The sequence below is a fragment of the Vigna unguiculata genome, chromosome 2 (genome assembly GCF_037176805.1).
Source record: "Vigna unguiculata cultivar grain cowpea cultivar isolate G323 ecotype 2 chromosome 2, ASM3717680v1, whole genome shotgun sequence".
Taxonomy (NCBI): domain Eukaryota; kingdom Viridiplantae; phylum Streptophyta; class Magnoliopsida; order Fabales; family Fabaceae; genus Vigna; species Vigna unguiculata.
In genome coordinates this window covers 10,810,834-10,821,075 of record NC_140793.1, presented here as the reverse complement: position 1 = coordinate 10,821,075, position 10,242 = coordinate 10,810,834, and the positions used below count along the sequence as shown (strand labels likewise).

General features: G+C 44.6%; 1 protein-coding gene across 1 annotated transcript; it reads right to left on the bottom strand.

Annotated features, from left to right (window-relative positions):
- Window positions 1-4,109: 4,109 nt before the first annotated feature.
- Window positions 4,110-5,248, bottom strand: LOC146888327 (uncharacterized). Its single transcript, XM_085670052.1, has 2 exons — window positions 4,847-5,248; window positions 4,110-4,757 (listed from the first exon to the last, which is right to left on the bottom strand). The coding sequence occupies exons 1-2, from the start codon at window positions 5,246-5,248 to the stop codon at window positions 4,110-4,112; spliced, it is 1,050 nt and encodes a 349-aa protein (XP_085526178.1).
- Between the last annotated feature and the right edge of the window lie 4,994 nt (window positions 5,249-10,242).

Genomic DNA, 10,242 nt, shown 5'->3' with positions numbered 1-10,242 from the left:
GGAAGTGAAAGAGAGGGGTATCACATTCTCCCTAACAACAAAAATTTTCGACCCGAAAATTGAGGCTTACTAGAGAACAAGTGTGGATATGACTTTCTCATATCTCCTTCCAATTCCCAAGTGAAATCGCCTGTCCTCTTATCCCAGATGACTTGGACTAGTCTGATGGATTTCCCTTTGAGCTGCCTCATCTGAACATCTCTTAAACCAATGGGTTGAACTTCCACTATAAGATCCCTTCTAATCTGCAGATCTTCCATCTCAAGTATATGGGAAGGGTCGGGCACATACTTCCTGAGCTGGGAAACATGTGAGTGGAGGTTGGCCAGAGGAGGAGGTAGGACAATCTCATATGCCATTGGTCCAACTCTTTTCAGAATCTGGTATGGACCGACGAACCTAGGAGACAACTTCTTCTGGCGGATGGCTCTTCCCACACCAGTAGTTGGGGTAATTCTCAAGAAAACATGGTCCCCTGGTTTGAACTCTAAAGGTCTTCTCCTCTGATCAGCATATGATTTCTGTCTACTTTGAGATGCTTTCATTCTTTCTTGTATGAGCTTGACCTTTTCAGTAGTCTGTTTCAGAAGCTCTGGTCCCACTACCACTGATTCCCCATCCTGATACCAGCATAAAGGCGTCCTACATCTCCTGCCATAGAGGGCCTCATACGGTGCAATGCCAATACTGGCGTGAAAGCTGTTATTATATGTAAACTCTACCAAAGGCAGGACCTCATCCCACGCACCCAGATGGTCCAGTACGCACGTCCGTAAGAGATCCTCAAAAGACTGGATGGTTCTCTCGGACTGCCCATCGGTCTGAGGGTGATATGCAGAGCTCATAGCCAACCTACTACCCATAGCATCCTGCAGCGTCTGCCAGAAGCGGGAGGTGAATCGTGGGTCTCTATCAGAGACTATACTCGATGGCACACCATGTAACCTCACGATCTCACTGATATACAACTGTGCTAGCTTCGCCATAGACATCCTCAAGTTTATTGCTAGGAAGTGGGCACTCTTGGTGCGACGGTATACTATCACCCATATAGCATCGTGGTTCTTCACGGTCCGAGGCAAATGGGTGACAAAGTCCATAACAATGCTATCCCATTTCCACTCGGGTATCTCAAGTCTGAAGCATTCCCCCCGGTCTCTGGTGTTCTATCTTAGCCTTCTGACAGGTTAAACATGACGATATATATCGAGCGACATCTTGCTTCATGCCCGACCACCATAACGATTCTTTCAGATCATGATACATTTTAGTCATGCTTGGGTGCATGCTAAAATGGCTCTTGTGCCCTTCCTCAAGAATCATACCTTTCAGCTCTAAATCTTCAGGTATGCAAACCCTGCCTCTGAATCTCAGTACCCTATCATCTCCTATCAAGAAATCCTTGGCCTTCTCAGTGCCAAGTAACTCTCCTATCCTCTGTAGCTTGGGGTCCGATGGTTGCTTCTCCTTTATCAGATTAAGGAAATCATTAGACATAGTGAGATGGTTACATCTAATGACTCCTTCATCCAAAACCACCTGCAACTACATATCTCTAAACTGCTCCACCAAATCCAACTCCCTGACCATCATGAGAGATGCGTGAACTGCCTTTCTGCTCTGACCATCATGAGAGATGCGTGAACTGCCTTTCTGCTTAAGGCGTCAGCCACCACGTTCGCCTTCCCCAGGTGGTACAACAACTCAAAGTCAAAGTCCTTGAGGAACTCCATCCACCGCCTCTGCCTCATGTTTAACTCCTTCTGGTCAAACAGATACTTCAAACTCTTATGGTCACTGAAAACCTGTAATTGTGCGCCATATAGATAGTGTCTCCAGATCTTCAGTGCAAACACCACTGCTGCCAACTCCAAGTCATGCGTGGGGTAGTTCTTCTCATGATTCTTCAACTGCCGTGAGGCATAGGCCACCACTCTCCGTTCTTGCATCAGAACACATCCCAATCCCTGATGAGAAGCATCACAGTAAACCTCAAAGGGTTTACCGGTATCAGGAATCACCAACACTGGAGCGCTAGTCAACTTTTGCTTTAGCTTTAGAAAGCTCTCTTCACACTTGTCGGTCCAAGCAAAAGGTTGATCCTTGCGGGTTAACTGGGTCAAAGGTGCTGCTATCCTGGAGAATCCTTCAATGAATCTCCTATAAAAACCTGCCAGCCCCACGAAGCTCCTTATTTCAGTCACTGACTTGGGGCGTTCCCAATTTAACACAGCTTCTACTTTAGACGGATCCACTTATATGCCATGAGCCAAGATCATGTGCCCCAAGAACTGAACCGAAGTCATCCAGAACTCACATTTGGACCGCTTTGCATACAAATGCTTCTCTCTCAGTATGCTCAGAACTATCTTCAAATGCTCTGCATGTTCTTCAGGAGTCCGCGAGTAGATCAAGATATCATCTATGAAAACCACCACAAACTTGTCCAGGAATGGCCGGAAGATTCGGTTCATGTAGTCCATGAACAAAGCGGGGGCGTTAGTCACACCAAACGGCATCACCACATACTCGTAGTGTCCGTACCTGGACCTGAAAGCGGTCTTCTGTACATCATCAGACTTGACTCGAATCTGATGGTATCCTGATCTCAGATCAATCTTGGAGAACACTGCCGCACTGTGCAACTGATCCATCAAGTCGTCAATCCTTGGCAGAGGGTACTTGTTCTTGATGGTTAGCTTATTCAGCTGCTTGTAATCTACACAAAGTCTGGAACTACCGTCTTTCTTTTTAACTAGCAACACTGGCGCTCCCCAAGGCGATACACTTGGCCTGATAAATTGTTTTTCTAGTAGCTCTTCAATCTGCTTCTTCAACTCTACTAGCTCAACAGGAGCCATTCTGTAGGGCGCTATAGACACTAGTCCTGCTCCTGACACCAGGTCAATGGAGAACTCTATCTCCCTAGTAGGGGGTAGTCTAGGTACATCCTCAGGAAACACATCTGAGAAATCCCCCACTACAGGTGCCTCCAAGGGTTGAGTCTCAGTCTCAACGGACAACTGAGTCAGAATCAGGAAGCATTGAGACCCTTCCTTCATTACCTTGTGATGAAGGATTATCTTGTTCCCTTTTAGAGTTATGAATATGGTGAAGTTGTTTAAGAAAGCTTTTTGAAAATTCCCACTGGACATTAAGATAGCAAGCTATCTAGATGTGAAGGTTCCTTTCCAAGGTTCTAGAGAGGAGGAGAATGGATTGATGGGGAGTAAGAAATCAAAAGGAAAAACATATAATAGAAACAATATAAACCAAGAAGAGTAAAGAAACATAAAATGAAAAGCAAGGGAAATGGGAGGAATGGAGGATTCACGCCACTACAAGGCTAGGCTAGAAGAAGCCATGGCAACCTTGAAGATGAGTGGTGTATGCCGCCACTTGCCAAGGCAAGATAAGGCTTGAAAGAACTCCACTCCCTAAGGAGGAATGCTCTCACAAAAGGTTGAAACACAAAGTGTATAATTTCTCCAAAATGTTCAACCCTTGTACAAGTGTTAGAGGTCCCCTTAAATAGACAAGTCTAGGGGCCCCTTAGCAAAATAACTAAGTTAAAGGATTACAAAAGAAACCTAGCATGTTCTAGAAAGTAGGTCATCCTAGGGTGCACATGGGTGAATTTTCGTCCAAGCCATCTAGGTGGCAAGTCTTCATGGCCAAGACTCCCAAAGGAAGGTTTTAGAACATTCTAGAAGACTTGGTGTCCAACGCATGTGGGCCTCCTCTTTCTAGATGCTTCTAGAAAGTCTTATTGCTTCTCTCTCTTCCTTAGGACGCCAAGTGTCTCCTATGTGGTCCTCCTCCTTTCTTATTCCTACAAAAGCAAATTAAGGAATTTATTAGCATGTTGGTTTAAGGTTAAGCTAATCTTTTGAGTCAACAAGTCAACTCAAAAATAGTCAACCAAGCCATGTTAAAGGAATTTTAAACTAAAGAAAATAAAAGCAAAGGAAGGGATCAAGGAACTCCCTTTCTTCTAAGCATGTGCCATGGGCCATCATCCTTGGTAGGGATCATTCCTTTATCACCTTGTCCACCTGCGAGGACACCAACAGATCTTCATCTTCTAGGCTAGGAAACAACACTTTCCTTTAGTTGCAGTCAATGAGAATGTGATTGGCAGATAGCCAATCCATCCCCAAGATGACATCTAGCCCCACCAAGGGTAAACAGATGAGGTTTACCCTGTACTTGCGCCCCTCAATCTTGATCTTGCACCTAGCACACACGGTCGAGGTTCTGACTAACCGAGAAGCAGGTGTGGACACCACCAGGTCATACTGGAACTCCTTTACCGGAAGACCCAACTCCATCACTCTAGATTCCGACACAAAAGAATGCGTCGCCCCTGAATCAAACAGAACATGCAAGCTCCTACCAGCTATCACACAAGACCCGATGATGAGGTTACCTGATCCAGCTACCTCGGCTCCAGTGACAGCGTACACCCGACCTGCCACCTGTGGTCTCGCACCTCCCCTCGACGGTTGTGACTGAGGCTGTGGTGAAGGCCTCGGTACTGTGCTCCTCTCAACTGGGCAATCCTTGATGAAGTGGCCCACCTGGCCGCACCTATGGCATGTCCTTCTGTCAGAAAGCTGGGGGCATGCGCTCCTCAGATGGGGCCCCCTATAGTGGAAGCACTGTGGCCTAAAAGGCTGGGACTGCTGGGGCTGATGTGAGAACCTCCTGGGCTCCTTGGGCTGAGGCCTAGAGATGGTTTCCTCTTGTCGTCGTGTCTGCTTGTAGACCCAGATGGTCCTCCCACCTTCAGCTGAGATCTCTATTGGGCTTCAACTTCAGCCTTAAGCTTCTCCATCACTCTTGCCTTCTCTACCAAGGTAGGGAATTCCTTGATAGAGAGCGGAGCCACCATGAGCTTGAGGTCACCTCTCAACCCATTCTCAAACTTCCTACACTGCCAGTCCTCTGCCATCTTCAAGGTGTGAAATTTGCCCAAGTGTTTAAACTTTTCAGCGTACTCAGACACTGACATGTCCCCTTGCATCAGCTGCAAGAACTCAACCTCCTTCGCATACCTCACACTATTTGGGAAGAACTCAGCATAGAACTTCTTCTTAAACAGTTCCCAGGTGATGGTCTCATGGCTATCCTCCAACATCATCTTCATGCTGGACCACCAATGCACGACTTCTCCAGCAAGAAGATACTCGGTGTATGCAAGCTTGTTCTCAGCAGGACATCGCTTAGCATCATAGATTCGTTCCATGTCCCGCATCCACTGATCAGCTTCATCCGGGCTAACTTTGCCATCAAAGCGAGATGGATGGTGTTGTAGAAAATCCTCCAAACTCCACTCTTGCACTCATGGCAGTGAAGCTGGGGAAGAACCAGCGGCTGAACGGTTTTCCCCTATCTGATGTAGGGCTTCCAAGTGCCTTTGCTAAGTCGCTTCTGCTGCTAGTCTTGCAGACTCCAGCTGTTGCAAGGCTAGATTCTGCTGATTCACCATGTTAGCATTATGTTGTTGCATGGCTGCTATCATCGCCTCAATTGCTCCCACCAAATGGAGATTATCTGGGTTTGGAGCAGGAGGTGGAGGAGGTCTAGGTGCCATAGCTCTGATCACACAAAGAAGGAACCATCAGATTCGTAGATAGGTACAACAACTTGTACCAAACACGCTACGTGGAACACACAACAGAAGCTAAGCAAGCTCACACCTACAGATCCTAAAGGAATCACTGCTCTGATACCAAATTGTAACATCCCGTTTTCATAGTTTTTAAACTATTAAACAAAACATTTAAATTTTAATAGTTTAGAAGCAAATGATGACATAGACCAGTATAATATAATACAGTCATCCTCAAAAATAACCATACATACGCTGATCAACATATACAGCCCATACACTACTAAAGGGTTACAAAACACCCTAAGCATCTACTCAAGAAACCTATAACTACTACTGCTGGAAAACGTCCTGGAAACCCCTTCAACGCTTGTCTAGGAAGGGTGTACCTTCGCCTGCACTCTTATCTGCTCACGCCATTCAATAAGGACGATCATTGCAAAAGTAGAAGACACACAGAACACAATAGAAACTAGAAGGGTACGCTAACTTGAACAAAGAGTAAATCATGCAATTTTCATACTAAGGCAGAAAAACAAACTTTTATTACACAATCTATTAAATCATCCAAATAATCCTGACCATAACACCACACCTCATTCTAGACTCGATATCCGGATTATGTAAGTGGCATTGGAGCTCTTGGTGACTTGCACTTGAGATGGTTCCTAAACTCTGCAGAGTTTTAGGCACAAGGGGTATTGACCCAACCATTCTCAAGGTAAATCCCATCACCTCTATGATGGATCAGAATCATAGACCAGGACCTCCTGCTACTCCCCCCGACGTAATCCATCATACTCTACTTGACTCTTAATGGTTACTAGGAGCGTCAGGATGCCACCAATCTGAGTCCTCATGCCCTTACATTCACTAAAACCACATTCCTTAGAATTTCCCTTGAAATCCTAACTCCAACATATTCTCATTCACATCAAATTCGCACTCAATTCCATCATACAGTCTAACATGCATAAAGATCACATACAAGACCAACTATCATCATTTTAAAGCAATCAATATAGCATCATGTAAGCCAAACAGTGAGAAAGCTAACTTCTGCAGGGAATCTCGCTTACGCTAGAGAGTCTCGCCTAAGCTAGAGAGCTTATCTCGCGTAGGCGAGTTGATCTCGCTTGGGCGAGACATCATATAGTGGCGAATTACAAATCCTGGGCGAACTCTCGCTCATGCTAAACTAGCTCGCCTAGGCGAGATGTTATCTCACTCAGGCGACTCCAGCGCGCCTAGGCGAGGTTTCGCGCAGTGACAGAGGTGATCCTCTGGTATTTTCGCTCAGGCGAGAGCGGCTCGCCTAGGCGAAACTACCAGGAAATCCTCTTTGTTCTTCACATGCAAGCTCGCTCAGGATCGTCCAACACTTAATATCACGCAAGGGCAGTTTCAAACACGATTTAAACATACAATCAAGCAATTCAATCACTCCAAAACACAATTCATGCGAAATCTAGATTAAAGTTAGCTTCCCTTACCTATTTGTCAAGAATTCACTTAGTGGAGTCAAGAAATTGGCAAGACAGCAGAATTTTCAGTTTGACCTAAGAGAACCCATCACCACAACAGGGAGAAGGAAGAATTACATGATCAGATTCGAAATTCAGAGATTAATTTGTGAATTCTAGCTGGATTTGAACCCAAATTCGAGATATAACTTACCTAAGAGGATGGTGGCTGAGGGAGGAATTGCGGAGGGTCCTGTTGGCTTATCCTTCCAGAGTCTGAGTATGGAAAAGTTGAAACAGTGAGATGGTAGCACAGAGATTAGAGAGTGGAAGAAGATTGGATTGTAGAGAAAATTGAGAGATTGAGAAAGAAGGGAGAGTGTTGCTGTTTTTAGAGAGAAAGAAAAAGGAAGTGAAAGAGAGGGATATCACAATAAGAGTGGACCTTAACAATTAAAGGTACTCTTTCATTAGTGCATAATTTGAGATTTAACTTTAAGAGCTTTTGCTGACTTAATCGTCAAAGACTTTTCTACAAGTAACCCCCCATGTTTTGTCAAATATCGGGCAACGAAGATATGGTGAATAACATCGAGGAGTATCCATCCGAGAAGTTTTGAAGATTGTGGTAAGATAAGATTTTGGTCCCATAATAATCTAACATTGTTTGTGCAGGAACAATTGATGCACACCATAGGGCCCTACTAATATCTTACCCAAGCAGTACAAGAGTTGTCAAATATGGTTTCTACTCGCAACAAAGTTAGTGGAGAAAAAGAAGCTGGACAAGAATCCCAAGATGTCGGTCAGAACCAGATCGATCTTGCCACTATCTTAGAAGGGCAAGCCAAAATGCAACAAGAATTTGTTGAATTCAAAAAGCACAACGCTGATGAAATGGAAGCTCTAAGGTAAGAAAACTCCTGCCAAGGAGGAAGGTGGAGATGCAAGCTATGCATAGGAAATGCAAAAAGGAGGAAGGCCATCTAGAGTTTAAAACTCCCTAATATCAGATGACTGAAGAAGAAAGCGAGTACAACCTGACTCACCATACCATCACAACCATCCAACATACCGCCATCGTCCAAATTGCTATCGCCCACCCTACAACTGCCAACAGAAACAAGCATCAATATCCCTTCATTGATGACATCACTAAAACCCCTTTCCCCAAGCAGTGGGAAACTTTTACCTTGGAACGATACGACAGAGACACATACCATGATGAGCATGTGAAGATCTATGTCACTCACCTCAGACTCTATTCAACCGAACATGCCATTATATGAAGATACCACCTTCAAGGGACTGACCCTTGAATGGTTTACATCCCTGCCTCTTTACACTTATCGATTATTTCGACACTCTATCCACGCTCTTCTACCCCTAGTTCGCATGAAGCCGCTTCCACCAAGCCCCCTCGCTATCCCTCTTTAGTGTTAGGCAAGAAAGAGACGATACATTAAGAGCATTTATTGACAGATTTAGCAAGGTGGCGCTAAATATTAAGAATTTAACATAGGACGTGGTCATGTGATACATGGTTATGGTTCTTAAACTGTGGTCTTTCACAGATAACATCTGCCTCAGGCTGCCCGCTACCATGCACGAGATAAGGTTACGTGTAGCTGACTACAAACGTATGGAGGAGATGACAACGCTACAAACCAAGTTCTGCACAAACTTGCAACTTGTCGAAAGGAGAGCCGAAAAAGCACTAGCGAAGGCGGACCCTAGACCTTAGGATCCCCAGACACAAGGATACTTACGATACGCACCTTTGAGCGCTCCTCACTCGCGTATCCTCGAAATGGCCCTACAGACTGACCTCATACCTCGTCCTCGCAAGTCCTTCAACCCGCCAAACGCCGATATGTCCAAATATTGCTAGTATCACCGCAATAATGGGCAGACCATGAGCAAATACAAAGCCTTGCAGGACAAGAAAGAAGAACAAATACGCTCCAGACACCTCAAAAGCTTCATTAGAATAGACGAGGAAGGTAGCTCGCGACCGAGATGTAATTGGAACACGGATCGACCAAGCCACCAGCATGACAACAAGAACAAGGATGAGCGAAGGGAGGATTCCCCCTAAAAAAAGTGCTGACAATCATGCCAGTGACAGGCTGCTGTTAAGGGACACAATAAACACAATCTCTAGGGGATTCATAAGCAGCGGGGCTACTAGATTGGTAAGGAACAAAACCACAGGAGCATCCAGTTTGTCAACCTCATAACCTGCGTACATAGGCAAAGGAGAATGTCACCTATAACCTTCACGGATGTTGATTTGGAAGGCGTGGACTCAGACCAGGATGACCCCATTGTCATTACCGTTGAGGTCTAAAACTTTTCTGTGAAAAAGGTATTGGTAAACCAAGGAAATGCAGTTGAGATTCTCTACTAGAAAACCTATAAAAAATTGTAGATACCGGAAGAAGTAATAAGCCCACACGACAAGCTAGTACATGGGTTCTCCGAAGAAAGGGTATGCACTAGAGGATATATCGACTTACACACAATTTTTTGTGAGGGCGACCATACAAAAACCATTCATGTGCGATTCTTAGGAAGTGACTGTAGAATAAAACCAGTTACAGATACAAGGAGCTTGGAGCTAACGCTTGATAGGAACCTGAAGGTTGGGTCAAGATTAAAATCGCAAGAAGTTGTGATTGAAACAACTTTAAAATATAACACAGACCTTTTTGTCTGGTCAGTGGCAGACTTACGAAGCGGTAATCCCCAAATAGCTGTTCATTGACTATCAATTTTCAAAGAAGCCAGATATGTTTCCGAGAAGAAAAGAAAGTTTGGAGAAAATATGAGATTGGCGGCTAAAGTAGAAGCAACAAAGCTTCTAAAAGCTGGATTCATTGGAGAGGCACAATATATGAGTTGGCTTGCCAATGTAGTTTTGGTAAAAAAGCTTATATGCAAGTGGTGTTTATGCGTATATTGCACTGACCTAACCAAGTATTGACCTATTAGTCAATGGTGTAGTAGGATAAAAACAACCTTCATCATAGAAGAGGAAAACTATTACTATACGGTCATGCCTTTCGCCTTTAAAAACACGAGAGCAACTTACCAAAGACTGATGGATAAAGACTTTAGCCATCTGATCGACAAAAGCGTTGAAGTCTACGTCGATGATATGGT

Coding starts and splice junctions, on each gene's coding strand:
- LOC146888327 (XM_085670052.1), bottom strand. CDS start 5,248: ATGGAACGAATCTATGATGCTAAGCGATGTCCTGCTGAGAACAAGCTT. Junction 4,758..4,846: donor TCCCTACCTTGGTAGAGAAG/GCAAGAGTGATG, acceptor GTCTACAAGCAG/ACACGACGACAAGAGGAAAC.